Source organism: Schistocerca nitens, chromosome 8 (genome assembly GCF_023898315.1).
Source record: "Schistocerca nitens isolate TAMUIC-IGC-003100 chromosome 8, iqSchNite1.1, whole genome shotgun sequence".
In the NCBI taxonomy this organism is placed as follows: Eukaryota; Metazoa; Arthropoda; class Insecta; order Orthoptera; family Acrididae; genus Schistocerca; species Schistocerca nitens.
The window spans coordinates 513,744,457-513,761,172 of record NC_064621.1 but is presented as its reverse complement, the minus strand read 5'-3'; the positions used below and the strand labels follow the sequence as shown (position 1 = coordinate 513,761,172).

At 36.1% G+C, this 16,716-nt stretch overlaps 1 protein-coding gene across 1 annotated transcript in view; it reads right to left on the bottom strand.

Moving 5' to 3' along the window:
• The window catches only part of LOC126198530 (heat shock protein 75 kDa, mitochondrial), a 379,324-nt gene that overhangs the window by 33,700 nt on the left and 328,908 nt on the right, over nt 1–16,716 (bottom strand). The window contains exon 11 of the mRNA XM_049934925.1: nt 8,659–8,728. Coding sequence (XP_049790882.1) covers nt 8,659–8,728 — 70 coding nt within the window. The remainder of the gene's footprint in view (nt 1–8,658; nt 8,729–16,716) is intronic.

The window sequence follows — 16,716 nt, the reverse complement described above, 5'->3', positions numbered from 1 at the left end:
AGCATACTAAATTTTGTGTTAGACCATACGTAATTCCGGCGCATTATAGGGACCGTGTTAGAACAGAAGTACAATCTATGCTTGACGAGGGCATTATTGAGCCTGTAGTAAGCTCATACAACAATCCATTACATGTTGTTGAGAAGAAAAATGGATCGATCAGACTTGTCTTAGATTCGAGACAAATCAATACTATCATTATTCCTGAAACAGACAGGCCGCAAACTTTGGAAGAACTTCTTCAAAATTTTAATGGTGTAAAAGTGTTGTCTTCCATTGATCTCAGATCCAGCTTTTATCAGATCGAACTTCATCCAGAATGTAGAAAATACACAGCTTTCCTTTGTTTCGGCGTTTGTTATCAGTTTCGGAAACTTCCCTTTGGTTTAAACATTTCTTCAGCAGCATTCATTCGCGGGCTAAATTCCATATTACCTGAGTTCTTAAAACGTCACATCACCTTATATGTGGACGATATTCTAATAGCAGAAGCTTCATGGGAACAACATAATCGCATCCTCAACAGTTTGTTACGTATTTTTGCAGAATCTGGAATTACAGTTAACTTGGAAAAGTCTGAATTCGGTAGGTCAAAGGTGAGGTTTTTGGGACATATTATTTCTTCTGAAGGCATTCAGCCGGATCCTGAAAAGTTAGAAGCAATCAGAGCCATTCCAGTTCCATCCACAAAAAGACAAGTCCGCAGTTTTCTAGGTCTCGTAAATTTTTACCGTCGTTTTCTGAACATGCAAATTCTTGTTACACCAAAACTTTGTTCTCTCACTGGAAAAAATACTATTTGGAACTGGGATGAACAAGCACAGTTGGAATTCAATTCTTTGAAAGAATCGCTACTTAACGCGCCAATACTAGCTCATCCAGATCTGTCACAAGATTTCTGCCTTAGCACGGATTCTTCTAAAGTCGGACTTGGTGCCCATTTATTTCAAGAAGCCATAGAAAATGACACTATTGTTCAGAAAACCATTGCTTTTGCTAGTCGAGTGCTAACAAAATCTGAAAAAAATTATTCCGTTACTGAATTAGAAGCTTTAGCTATCGTTTGGGCATTTAACAAATTCCGTTTCTTTCTTTCTGGTAAGCACGTAAAAGTATACAGTGATCATCGTGCATTACAATTTCTTATGTCTTCAAAATTAAATCATGACAGGTTAAAACGTTGGGCATTGTTTCTGCAAGAATTCCGCTTCACAATAGTCTACATTCCCGGCAAGGAGAACATTGTTGCGGACGCGCTGTCACGCGCACCGGCTGGGTTTGAGAAAAGTAACACAGAAGGCAACATTGAGAAAAATTTCAGTATTCTTTACATTCAGAAAGTCACCTTTGAAAACTTCATCACCACATCTTTAAAGGACATTCCTCATGAACAAGATAAAGATCCGATTTGGAAAGACATCAAAAGTAAATGGCATGAAAAGAGACACACTCAGATTCGGCATTATTACCTGGTTAGAAACAACATACTCTTTAAACGCTGCACTGTTGATGACAAGCTATGGGTACTTTGCATTCCAGACGATTTTGTTAATAAGCTCATTTGGTACATTCATTTCAGCTACGCACATTTTGGTCCACGAAAATGTTATCATATTCTTCGAACGACTTGTTATTTTAACAATATGGAAAAGAGAATTCGAAGAGTCTTGTCTATTTGTAAACTTTGTCAAAAGGCGAAACCATCTACTATATCCCATCGTGCTCCGCTGTTTCCTATCATTCCTTCTAAATTAAAAGAATTTGCTGCTGTTGATCTCTTGGGACCGCTTGTCAGAACATCTAATGGATTTTCGTACGTTCTAGTCGCTGTTGAACTTACTTCAAAATTTGTTTCTTTCACACCGTTACGTAAAGCCACTGGACGGTCTGTATCCAACGCCTTTGTTAAAAATTTCTTACGTGAAGTTGGACACGTTAGTAAAGTCATTTCAGATAACGGACCGCAATTCAGATCTGCTGTTTGGTCACGCATGCTTCGCAACCATAAAATCAAACCTGTTTTTATTTCATTGTACTCACCACATTGTAACCCCTCCGAACGGATTATGAAAGAAATCAATAAGCTTTGCAGACTTTATTGCCACAGAAAGCATCAGCATTGGGACAGATATATACACTTATTTCAAAACGTGCTGAATGAAATGCCTCATGACTCCACTGCTTTACCACCTACTCTTGTACTGAAGAATGAAAAACCACCGAACAGAATCAGAGAGCTTGTACCTTTCCCGAATACACGTAAACTTCGACACAAAGACATAATTGATTTGGCTATTAAAAATATAAAATCTGCAGCAGACAAAAGGAGAAAACTACACGGTAAAGCAAATGTAAAGAAATTATATATTGGTCAGAAAGTTCTCATTAAAGCTCATTCATTGTCACATAAGAAGAAACACTTGAGCCACAAATTCTTTCTAGTTTACAATGGACCTTACAGAATCCGACGTATACCACATGATAATTGCGTTGAAGTTGAAACTCTGCGTACTAGGAAGAGTAAAGGTTTACACCACATTTCACATGTAAAACCGTTTATTGAGAGATGATCTGCTTTTTAACTTAGTCTTTGCCATAAAATTTTTCACTTTACATTACTAGTATGCTTGTCAGATTTAGAATCTGTTAACATACAACAATGTTGGAAGTTAAATATCCAATCAAGAACCAAGAGAACTTATTTAAACAGAAATTACGAATGCATTGTTATTGTGAACAGACGACACAGTGTTATTGTGTGTGTGCATTCTTGCTTGTTTGTTGCACGATTACGTAACGACTATAAGGCTCACATACTTAGAACATTTACCAGTACTGTTAATGAGTTTTTAATGCAACATTTTGGTTTATTTGAAAATACATTCTGAAATTAAAGTGCTTTCTGAGAGATACCAGATGACACAGAGGTTAGTTTATGTGACAGCTACACGATTTTATCACGACGCTACTAATGAGTGACAATTTACAATGTTGCTTTTGCGGTGTATCTGTTTTATATCTGCACAGCTTTCTGTATTCTTCTGGAAAGAAAAACATGTTTTAGTAGTAACTCTTGTGGTATAGCAACAATGAGACAGCCTTTTTCGTGGCACAACAATACGTTACAGTACAGTACTTTCTTCATCACAACAATAAGCGTAATAACTACGATATCTATACACAAAGCATTTCACTATTGTTTATCATGAGGTAAGTACATTGACTTCTGCAGAACTTAGCTTTCGGAGGACGATAAATACGAGACTTCCACAGAGATTATCTTACAACATGACGCACAGTTTAGCGCTACAGTACACGTATTTGAGTGATTATTTTCGCAGTTAAAACATTTTTTTAAAGATATTTGAAGTGCAATGATACAAGGGTTTTCCGTGATACATTTCATTCCATTGCTGTAATCTGTAACACCTGAGGGTATAATTACATTAATCCTCAGGGGGGTACACGCTTACTTTGTGTACCATGTGTGTGGCAACCACAAGGAACCCTAGCTAATATGGTATTTGCTTATACAACTTTACACATCGGTACCATATTTCTCTAACACAAAATTACATAGCTATCTGATCATTTAACTGAGAGATAAACTTTTTTACTACATCAGTGACAGATGTTTACGTAATTACACAGTTGGATAACTTCACACTTATGAAATTGTATTTTGTCTGTACTTTGTGAACTGTTCATATTTTTTCGGAACCATTGTGATACTATGAGAGCTTTGAACGATGTATTTGATATGAGATCATGATTTTTAAAGTACGTTTGAGGTAGATGACACTATTGAAATGAGCAGAGAATTTTTTTTAGGTTTTAAAATATTCAGGAAGCTACGACGATTTTGAGATTTGGCTGAGGTTTTATGATGTTATGATGACGATGTGTATTACGCTGTTGCGGTATGTTTATGATAAAGAAGCTGATGCTATATGAGGAATTTGATTATGCTATGTATCTTATGATGAAGTATTGAAGAAGCGTCGACGAATTTGTATATGTGTAATAAGGTAAGGAGTAATGAATAGTGGTTAGGGACCCTTGACTTGTGAAGAAGTATGTTGGAAACCAAGAATCGTACTTTAAGAGTTATGAAATGTGTGTAAATGCGTGACAGTATCACAACGCTGACGAATATTTTTTTTTGGACACTTATTTATAGGATTTTGTTTCTACAGATCTGCAACGCTAATTCTTGACCTGTGAAATATTTTTATATGAGACTGCCACTGTAGCGGAAACTGCTGTCGTAAATATTTCCGTACGAAAGTTAAGTGACCACCTGCACGTAATGCGTCGCGGCCACCTGTGCCAGCCACCTGGAGAAACAGCCATTAGGTGTAAAAAAAAAAAAAGAGGCCATTAACCTCGCTATTGACGTTCCTTTGTAGAAAGCATCGCAAATACGACACGCTAATTACTTGGAAACATATCGTACTTTCTGATATTTACTGAAATGCCTAATGAAATGACAAGAAATAGTTTGTCTACACACCTGATTATGACTACTGTCTTTCTAGATGAGAGATTTTTTTACTAACTTATGAAATGTCACATGACTATTGAATGATATTTTTATGCTTTGCCTTTCATAGTTGCTTCTTTCATTTGATATCTAGTTTCTAGCTGTGTTGCAGCATGGGTTTTATAAAAAAAAAAATATATTTCATTTGCTAATGTGAACACTTTCTGTCAACAGATCTATTAAATAATTATTTTATGACCCACATTCTTCGAAAAAGGAGCTCTTGGAATGGAAAGAACAATAAGAAGGGACTAATAACAGGAACTGCATACATAATTTTCTTTTCAACTACTTGGTAATTTTTTTTCCATAGAGTAAGTTTTTGTGATGCATCACTCTAGTGTTAAGATGTGACGTAAGTTTTAAACATGGCCATTTTTACTGTAATATTTTTTCTGCTTGAGCTATGTCATGTTTAGGTATAAGTTGCTGCTGTTTGCCAGGCATAGTGTTATTGAATTTGACTTTGTATTATTCTGTTAAGCCAGTTTTACTAATGATTTATTTTTATTGTTTGCTGCACATTGCCTTAGATTAGTTGTAATATTACAATTGCTTTGCTAATTTCTTAATGCTGCTTGCTTCGCAAATCTGCGTTTTTTTTATTGCTGTTTATATTAATTGTTTTATGTGATGCTGCATTGCCTCATCCCTTGGTATATATATCTGAGCTCAGTAGATTTAAGTTAGCTTAAGAGGGGGTAGACTATATAAGAAACAAACTATGATGAATTTATAAGAAATGCATTGAGAAGCTATCAGAAAATGGTTTGGCAAAAAAAAAAAAAGGATACTGTACAGTGGAGAAAAACTATTTTTGACAGAGGATGTGAACAGAATACAGAAAACAGGCTTAGATAGGACTTTTGGGAATAATGATGAACGAAGGGAGATCTCCAAGAACAAAAAAGGTTTTGTTCGCAAAATACTGCAGTACCAAAAGTTACACTGAAAACGAACCCTGTCCTTTCCATTGTGTTATCCCCCTATGTGTTTGTGTACCCTTGTGTATTTGTTTTCTTCCTGTCTCTGTGTAGTTTCATAGAACTTTTTTCTCTTCTAATACTCAGCTACATGAACTATGATGAGGAATACTGTTATCCTCAAATATAATTTGCATTGATAATATGTTATTTACTTTGTAAAGATGCTTAGACATTATTTATCTGTTTTGTTTTAATGCTCATGGGTGAAGTTGATGTTTCGAAAGTTACTCTGATCTTTCATGTATGTACTCATGTCATAATTCCTGTAACACTGATTGTGTAAATCATGAAATTCTGCTAGACAAGCTCAAGTATTGTGGCATGAGTGGGACAGTGCACAAATGGTTTAATTCGTACCTAACTGGAAGAGTGCAGAAAGTTGAAATAAGTAGTTCTCGTAACATGCAAAGATCAGCACATTCCTCAAACTGGGGAACTATCAAGAATGGGGTTCCACAAGGCTCAGTCTTGGGTCCTTTGTTGTTCTTATTATATATTAATGACTTGCCATTCTATATTCATGAAGAGGCAAAGTTAGTTCTCTTTGCTGATGATACAAGTATAGTAATCACACCTGACAAACAAGAATTAACTGATGAAATTGTCAATACTGTCTTTCAGAAAATTACTAAGTGGTTCCTTGTAAACGGACTCTCACTGAATTTTGATAAGACACAGTACATACAGTTCCGTACAGTGAATGGTATGACGCCATTAATAAATATAGACCTTAATCAGAAGCATATAGCTAAGGTAGAATATTCCAAATTTTTAGGTGTGTCCATTGATGAGAGATTAAATTGGAAGAAACACATTGATGATCTGCTGAAACGTTTGAGTTCAGCTACTTATGCAATAAGGGTCATTGCAAATTTTGGTGATAAACATCTTAGTAAATTAGCTTACTACGCCTATTTTCACTCATTGCTTTCATATGGCATCATATTTTGGGGTAATTCATCACTGAGGAATAAAGTATTTATTGCACAAAAGCGTGTAATCAGAATAATAGCTGGAGTCCACCCAAGATCATCCTGCAGACATTTATTTAAGGATCTAGGGATATTCACAGTAGCTTCTCAGTATATATACTCTCTTATGAAATTTGTTATTAACAACCAAACCCAATTCAAAAGTAATAGCAGTGTGCATAACTACAATACTAGGAGAAAGGATGATCTTCACTATTCAAGATTAAATCTAACTTTGGCACAGAAAGGGGTGAATTATACTGGCACTAAAGTCTTTGGTCACTTACCAAATAGTATCAAAAGTCTGACAGATAACCAACAAGTATTTAAGAAGAAATTAAAAGAATTTCTGAATGACAACTCCTTCTACTCCATAGAGGAATTTTTAGATATAAATTAAGAAAAAAAAGAAAAAAATATTAAAAAAATAAAAATAAAAAATAAAGAAAAACAAAAAACACAAAAAATAAAGTTGTTATATTAACTTAAGTATGTTGTTAAATTAACCTAATTATGTCATGTATTGGAAAATTCGACTCGTTCCACATCATTACGAAATATCGTATTCATGATCCATGGAACTAGTATTAATCTAATCTAATCTAATCTAATCTATATATTTCTATTCTTTTGTAAAGCCCCTATTACTACAAATGTTATCTGTATTGTTATGTTCTTTAATAATGTATTTTGTACCTTTGTAATTTTATTCTTATGTTGTAAATTTATAATTGTATAGACACCAGTTCATCATATTATTAACTTGTAAGTTACATTTCACTGCACACGTTTCTGTTGGTCATAGTATATGGACAATATGTGAGAAGTAGGGACTGTTAGTGTTTGTATGTGTGTTAATAATTCAGCAAGGGACTGGATAACAGCATTGCTGGTTCTAAGGACAATTCCAAAAACTTTGTGAGTGCACAAGTGGTGGTTATGGACTTGCTATATTATCCGCAAGACTCTTCAATGGTGATTGTGCACCTGCACAGTCACAACGGATGGCTGCTGGCCATCTCTACAAGGACTACAGTGGGTCTGCATCTTTGATGATCCATAAATACCATTATTTCCACAAGGACTGCAGTGGGTCTGCGCCTCTGGTGGCCCACCAATACCGTAATCTCTACCAGGACTACAGTGGGTCTGCTCTGTGATGACCTACCCACCAATACTCTTCAAAACTTCGACTGACTCCGCTGTGGGTTTGCTCTGTTGTGGACCAATACCTGTCTGCATGTCAAGAGTCAGCACTGTCTTTCCGTTGGAAGGACAATGATACTTCTTCAAGACTGCATGGAAATCCACTACTTCCGTGTGCATTTTCTTTTACTGCTCAGACTTTGAGAAAAACACTGCAATGTGATGAATGATCAGGACTGTCTTTATGGACTGTGAGAAAATTTTAGCTTTTGACCAACATTGTATCAATAAGTGTGTGCATTTGATTTCTTTGTTATTGTAATTATGAAAATTTTTTTCAAATCTGTATTGGGCACTGCCCAAACCAATTTGTAAAAATTTTTGTGGGGAGCATGGGGGCTATGTAAGTAGGCTGTTTAGGTTTTTTTATTGGTAACGCCACCTGTGTATGAAAATCACTGGCTGTGCTGTGTGCAGTCTGTGGCTGCTTTGCATTGTTGTAATACTCGCCATTGTAGTGTTAGGCAGCTGGCTGTGAACAGCGCGTAGCGTTGCGCAGTTGGAGGTGAGCCGCCAGCAGTGGTGGATGTGGGGAGAGAGATGGCGGAGTTTTGTAATTTGTCATGAACTGCTATATATATGATGATATCAAGGTAAATACATTCTTTGTTCTCTATTAATATCTTTCATTTGCTAACCATCCCTATCAGTAGTTAGTGCCTTCCATAGTTTGAATCTTTTATTTAGCTGGCAGTAGTGGCGCTCGCTGTATTGCAGTAGCTTGAGCAGCGAAGATTTTTGTGAGGTAAGTGATTTGTGAAAGGTATAGTTTAATGTTAGTCAGGGCCATTCTTTTGTAGGGAATTTTGAAAGTCAGATTGCGTTGCGCTATAAATATTGTGTGTCAGTTTAAGCACAGTCATTGTAAAATTGTTTAAAAGGGGACGTTTCAATTACTTCACAGATACATGCTTTTATAGAATTACTAATGTAATAACAGCTACATTCTTACCTTATTAGGGCACTATTCTGTAGAAGCTCTCGACTAAGATTTAGAGGAATGTCTTCAGAGTCAACAACACCTACAGATGGGAGTGGAAAATCAATATTAAACTTATTATTATTTTCACAACTTAAATGTCTACCTGTATTCTAAAATGAGTACTCTGTAATTCTAACAAATTACTTGAAAGCTGTAATGATAATGCAATGATATATGAAAGTGGAAAACTCCTGTGATTTAATTTAACAGGTGTCCACAACATTGGTAACTTAATAACTGACATGAAAGGGCAATACTTTCAGGCCTCACCTGAAAAGAATAAGGATTTTAAACTACTGTGTCTCTGTTTTGCTTTGATTTTCCACCCTCTGTTAATATTCAGCTGGATGCTGTAACAGAACTTACAATCAATATTTTGTGCATAATTCGAAAAGCAGAATGAAACCAAACAAGATGTGAATCAGCGATATCTGTATCCAAAAACTACTCAGATAAGAATGTGTACAAGCATTTATTTTTCATGACCTCAGGGCCCTGGCAAATTTGCATGATGCCTACCAAGCTAAAGAAAAATTATTTCATCTCTTTACACTTTATCATCACATACAGAATTTATTATTTAGGTGTTTTACAAATGGTATTTGACCTCTTCACTCATGAAATTAAATTGATGCTGATGAGAATCAGTGTTCTAGGTCTCAAATATTCTTCAGCTGCCCAAGCAACATCCAAGACAATTGTTCTTTTGACTACAGCATAGCTACTTGTACCTACTTGCTGCATTCCTCTTATACATGTCAGAAACTTCATTCTAAAACTTGTCAAATGTAAGGCTGGCAAAACACATCCAACCAAAGAAAGGATGACACCAACAGTATACAAATGATCTAACAACAAATTAGAAAGTGTTGACCACTATTTTACATTTCCATGACCATTATCATTCAGTCAATAAAAACAAGCGGGTACAAAAAACTATCAACAGCAACAAAATCAAAGATGTCCAAGAACCTACAGCTGTGATGCAATACTGTGCCAGCACATTCTCAATTTTGACTTTTTCCTGATATGATTTCCCTTTTGTCTTATATTTTGTCCCTTCCCTCTCAAATCATCTTTTTCATACTACTACTGTCTTTCTATGCCATTTTCACAGCTTAGTTTCTTTCTAATTGACCTCTCACGCTATAGTGCATCTGTATCTACATCACACACTGCAAGCCACTCAAGAGCGTGAATGGTGTGTAGGAAGAATGAATCACACTTAATAAAATATTCTGGGCTGTTATGTGTGGTCAAATGGATTTCACCTTAAAACCGAACATTTCTTTCCCATCTGTGGAGGACATTTTCAAGGGGGACTGTACATGTCGTATCCAAGATGGCCGCCGAGTAAGTGACGCCAGAAACCATTTCCAGAAAGATAAGTGATTTAGACAGTAATATAATTTAGTTTAACGATGACAACAAATTAAATACGTGCATTAGTGTATCGTTTAGTCTTGCCATTAAAGGTTTCACTTTTCTTTGCGTATTTTTTCAGAAAACACAAAAAGATCGTAACTTCGCGAAGTCGCGCTTAGGCTTAAATTTTGTAAACATGTTTGTTTCTTGTTTCACGGTAATTTAACTAGTTTCTCGGTAACAAATAAGTAAACTACCGCAAATAGCGTATAACTTCATTGTTTTAATACAGATTTCAGAAAAACAGCGTAACTTTATATCAGAAACTTGCCTATATACATTTGTTTATAGGCCTAATTTTCGTAACGTTTTTGGAGAATCAAAGTTAAAGTATCTCGTTTAATTGTCCTTTTTTTCATTCCATCGAGTGAAATATATAATAAATAGCGTATACCTTCATTGTTTTAATACAGATCTCAGAAAAACAGCGGAATTTTAAATCAGAAACTTGCTTATATACATTTGTGAATAGGCTTAATTCTTGTAACGTCTTTTTTGATTTTCGGTAATTTAATTGATTTATTCTAGCTAAAGTATTATTTTTGCCATGAGTGAGAAGTGCCTGACTTGCCGTAGAATTGTTAGTTCCGGGGTTTGGTGTGATGGATGTAGTAGTTTTTTTCACTGGGGGGACTGCAGTGGCGTGGGTGTTGGGAAAGTGGATCAGGCTCATCAGTGGTTATGTAGGATTTGCAGCAGAGATAGGAAGATAGTGGAACAGGAGGGGAAAATTGCTGCCCTTCAGGCTGAGCTAGATCAGGCTAGGGAAGATCTGGACAGGTTAAGGAGGGAGAAGGGCAAAGAGAGGTGGGAAGTGGCAACAGGTAGCAGAAGGAACAGGCCTAGAACTAAGTCTGACAGTTTTGTGGTGAATGTCAAAAATAAGTTTGACCTGTTGCTTCAGTTAGAAACTGATGAGCCTCAAGCAGAGGTAGGTGTAGACAGGACACAACAAACTTTCAATAGGAAATTGAAAAAGAATGTAGGAAAGTTATCGAAAAGGAAGAAAGTTTTGTTGTTAGGCAGTTCTCATGCCAGAGGTGTAGGCCAACTTCTGCAGGAGGAATTAGGACCAGAATACCAGGTCACAAATTTTTTCAAACCAAGTGCTAGTCTGGATCAGGTGACAGAGGATTTAGGTTCACTCTGTAAAGGATTTACCAGGGAAGACACCGTGGTTATTGTGGGAGGGCCAGGGAACAGCATTGACAGAGATCCTGGGTACAGTATAGAGTGTGACCTGGTAAAGATTGCGTCGGCATCGAGACACACCAATGTTGAATTTGTATCTGTCCTGAGACGTCATGACCGGCCTCATTTGGACTCTTCTGTTGGGAGAGTTAATTTGGAGTTGGAACGGCTGCTTGGGTCGGGTGCGGGGGCTCATATTGGTGTGGTTCCTGTTGATTATCTCAGTAGGTGGGACTATACCAGGCACGGCCTACATCTCAACAGGAAAGGGAAGGGGAAACTGGCTGGGGTAATAGCAGGAAATTTAAGGGGGGGAGGCACTGCCATGAATGGTAAAATACCAGTGGTTACAGGTGTTGGAGCAGCACCTTTTTTAGGATAGGTAAGACAGAAAGATGTCAAGTTCTACGAGAGGTCAGGATTGAAACAAATCTTCAGTTTAGGAAAGAAATTAAACAGCACAATTCTAGCACATTGGATCACCAATCACAGCTATCAATTATAAATTTTCACCAATCACCAGAAATTTTATTTCCACCAAGTTGTAGCTCAGTCCTAGGTAATTGCATTGATGAATTAAAGTCACCCAACCCAGTTGACATAATCTGCCTCTCTGAACACCGTGTGACCACTGGTATAGGAACTAGGCCTAAGCACAATGAGAAACTCAGACAGGAGAGTACTGCAAATGTTAGAATAAGGAAAGGTTCTCATAAAGGTATAATTAAAAATAATGTAAGTATATTTCATCAAAATATTGGGAGTTTAAAGAATAAAGTAGATGAGCTTCTGGTTTGTTTAGAAGATTTGGAAGCTGAGAATGAAATAGATATACTATGCCTGTCTGAGCATCACATTGTTACTGATATGGATAAGGTAAATGTAAGTGGATATAAGCTCTCTGCACATGTAATGAGAGAAAATATGGAGAAAGGAGGAGTTGCCATATATGTCAAAAGTTATCATTGTGCAAAAAGTATAGAAACAAAAAAGTTTTGTGTAGAGAAACATATAGAAGCATGTGCCTGTGAGCTTAAATTAAATAAAGGCACATTTATAATTGTAACTGTATATAGGTCCCCATCAGGAAATTTTCATCTATTTCTGAAAAATTTGGACTCCTTGTTGTGCTATCTGTCAGACAGGGGGAAGCAAATTATTATTTGTGGGGACTTCAATGTAGATTCTCTGAAAGAGGGTAATAGGAAAAATGACCTTGAAGTATTACTCGGTTCTTTCAATTTGACACCCGTTATTGATTTTCCTACTCGGGTGGTAAAGGATAGCAGCTCACTGATAGATAACTTCTTTATAGACCAAGATAAGTTTAACCAGATAAATGCTCAGCCTGTTGAGAATGGTCTTTCTGATCATGGTGCACAGCTAGTTACAATATATGACATAGCTCCATTCAGCAATACTAAACAGTCCTCCAAAGTGGTACGTTCAGTCAACGATTTAACAATTGCAAATTTCAGGGAAAGCCTACAGCAGTTAGACTGGGATGAGGTGTACCGTGAACCTGATGCCAATTTAAAATATAATTTATTTCATGACATTTTTGTAAATGCATTTGAAAACTGCTTCCCCAAGAAAATAGTTAAATATACTTGTAAGAAACCTTGTAAGAAACCATGGCTTACTAAGGGTATAAAAATATCTTGTAACCGCAAAAGGGAAATGTATCTGACAGCAAGAAAGAGTAGTGACCCAGAAACTATCAAAAATTATAAAAACTACTGTGTTATATTAAGAAAAGTTATTAAAAAATCCAGGAGTATGTGTATCATGTCTGAAATCAGCAACTCTGATAATAAAATTAAAACAATTTGGAATATTATTAAAAGAGAAACAGGTCAACCAAGAGCAGAGGAAGACAGTATTACCATCAAATTGAATGAAAACTTTACGAACAAAAAGTCAGAAGTTGAAAATATTTTTAATAATCATTTTCTAAATGTTGTGGATATAGTAGGATCCAGGTGTTCATTAGAAGATGCTAGGCTGTTAATGGAAGAGGCCATACCTATGCAATTTGATACAATTGAAATCTCACCCACTTCTCCCTTTGAAATTAGGAAAATAATAAACTTGCTTAAAAGCAAAAACTCACATGGAATTGATGGCATTTCCAGCAAAATACTAAAAGCTTGTTCTCAACAGATAAGTAAGATTCTCAGCCACCTGTGTAATAGCTCTCTGGAACAGGGCATTTTCCCTGATAGACTGAAATATGCTATTGTTATACCTTTGCATAAAAAGGGGGATAGATCTGATGTCAACAATTACCGTCCAATCTCCCTTCTAACAGCTTTATCCAAAATTTTTGAGAAAGTAATGTATTCAAGAGTAGCTTCACATATCTGTAAAAATGAAGTACTAACAAAATGTCAGTTTGGTTTTCAGAAAGGTTTTTCAACAGAAAATGCCATATATGCTTTCACCAGTAAAATTTTGAATGATCTGAATAACCGAACACCACCCATTGGGATTTTTTGTGATCTCTCAAAGGCTTTTGATTGTGTAAATCATGAAATTCTGCTAGACAAGCTCAAGTATTGTGGCATGAGTGGGACAGTGCACAAATGGTTTAATTCGTACCTAACTGGAAGAGTGCAGAAAGTTGAAATAAGTAGTTCTCGTAACATGCAAAGATCAGCACATTCCTCAAACTGGGGAACTATCAAGAATGGGGTTCCACAAGGCTCAGTCTTGGGTCCTTTGTTGTTCTTATTATATATTAATGACTTGCCATTCTATATTCATGAAGAGGCAAAGTTAGTTCTCTTTGCTGATGATACAAGTATAGTAATCACACCTGACAAACAAGAATTAACTGATGAAATTGTCAATACTGTCTTTCAGAAAATTACTAAGTGGTTCCTTGTAAACGGACTCTCACTGAATTTTGATAAGACACAGTACATACAGTTCCGTACCGTGAATGGTATGACGCCATTAATAAATATAGACCTTAATCAGAAGCATATAGCTAAGGTAGAATATTCCAAATTTTTAGGTGTGTCCATTGATGAGAGATTAAATTGGAAGAAACACATTGATGATCTGCTGAAACGTTTGAGTTCAGCTACTTATGCAATAAGGGTCATTGCAAATTTTGGTGATAAACATCTTAGTAAATTAGCTTACTACGCCTATTTTCACTCATTGCTTTCATATGGCATCATATTTTGGGGTAATTCATCACTGAGGAATAAAGTATTTATTGCACAAAAGCGTGTAATCAGAATAATAGCTGGAGTCCACCCAAGATCATCCTGCAGACATTTATTTAAGGATCTAGGGATATTCACAGTAGCTTCTCAGTATATATACTCTCTTATGAAATTTGTTATTAACAACCAAACCCAATTCAAAAGTAATAGCAGTGTGCATAACTACAATACTAGGAGAAAGGATGATCTTCACTATTCAAGATTAAATCTAACTTTGGCACAGAAAGGGGTGAATTATACTGGCACTAAAGTCTTTGGTCACTTACCAAATAGTATCAAAAGTCTGACAGATAACCAACAAGTATTTAAGAAGAAATTAAAAGAATTTCTGAATGACAACTCCTTCTACTCCATAGAGGAATTTTTAGATATAAATTAAGAAAAAAAAGAAAAAAATATTAAAAAAATAAAAATAAAAAATAAAGAAAAACAAAAAACACAAAAAAATAAAGTTGTTATATTAACTTAAGTATGTTGTTAAATTAACCTAATTATGTCATGTATTGGAAAATTCGACTCGTTCCACATCATTACGAAATATCGTATTCATGATCCATGGAACTAGTATTAATCTAATCTAATCTAATCTACTTTGAATGTCCAATTCACCCCCTGGCTCAGTACTGACTACAGTAGATTGTAGATTGTATTTTATTGGTCCTGTTGTCTACATAGCAGCTTATGCATGAGACATTGGACAAGTCAAGTTATAAATATACAGGCTGAAAGTCATTTCAAGGAATACATATTTAAGCTTACACTCATACACTTTACACGTAAGTGTTTATATAACACATTTCATAAATTTAAATATACTTCAATGGAGTAAAAGCAGTGATGCTGTAAATATGACTTTAGAGATTTTCCAAATGTATTGATCTCAGTGATAGCTTTTATGTCTTCAGGAAGTTTGGCACAGTGCTATGCTGATTTGAGTCATATGTAAGTTTCTGTTTCGTCTGGTAAAGTGCTCATGTATATCACAGTTTTTTTGCAATCTCCAGTCCTTGCCTATTACATTTAATTTAAAGAACAAAAGGGTTTCCATAATGTATACACACGGTAATGGAGGAATACCAGATTTCTTAAACAGTGGTTCACAAGAGTCTCTAGGCTTGCACCCAAACAAGATTCTAATGGCCCTTTTTTGTAGTTTAAAAGTGCTATTAGCTGTTTTAGCGTTTCCCCAGAAGGTGACCCCATATCTAAGACGAGAATGAAAGTACGCACGATATGCATTCAATACTGTTTTCTCACTACAGCATGATTTTAATGAACAAAGAAGGTAACATGTTTTGCTCAGTTCTGCATTGAGATATTCAATATGCTTATTCCATCTGATGTTACTCTGCAGCCGAAGTCCTAAGAATTTGGTTTCAGTACTGTTACCAACTGGTTCGTCACTGATAGAGACTGATGGGATAAACATGTCCTTGTTAGGAACATTGTGGAATTTTAGAGCAACGATTTTCTTACTGTTTATTACAAGTTGATTACTCTGTGCCCAGCTGCTAAGTTGTTTCGTGACTGTGTTTACTGTCTGCTGTAACCGTTCATCGTCATCTCCTTTAGTAGAATTGTGGTGTCATCTGCAAATATGATTGTTTTGTGTGCATCAATATTTAAGCTTAGATCATTTATGTACAGAAGAAACAGAAGGGGGTCCCAATACTGATCCTTGGGGTACACCAGATTTTATTTGTTTATAGTCGGATAAATGATTAGATACAAACTTCCTGGCAGATTAAAACTGTGTGCCCGACCGAGACTCGAACTCGGGACCTTTGCCTTTCGCGGGCAAGTAGAGCACTTGCCCACGAAAGGCAAAGGTCCCGAGTTCGAGTCTCGGTTGGGCGCACAGTTTTAATCTGCCAGGAAGTTTCATATCAGCGCACACTCCGCTGCAGAGTGAAAATCTCATTCTGATTAGATACAGTTTTTAGTTCAATATTTGTGTGCTTGACGCACACTGCCTGCATACGATTAGTCAGGAAGGAACTGATCCACTTGTTGGACAGACCTCGAATACCATATCTTTCTAGCTTTGATAGCAGAATTTTATGGTCCACCATGTCAAAAGCTTTTGTCAAGTCAATAAAGACTCCTATTGTTTCCTGTTTTTTGTCCATCAGGTTTAGGATGGAATTGATGCACTCATAGACAGCAGTTGTCGTTG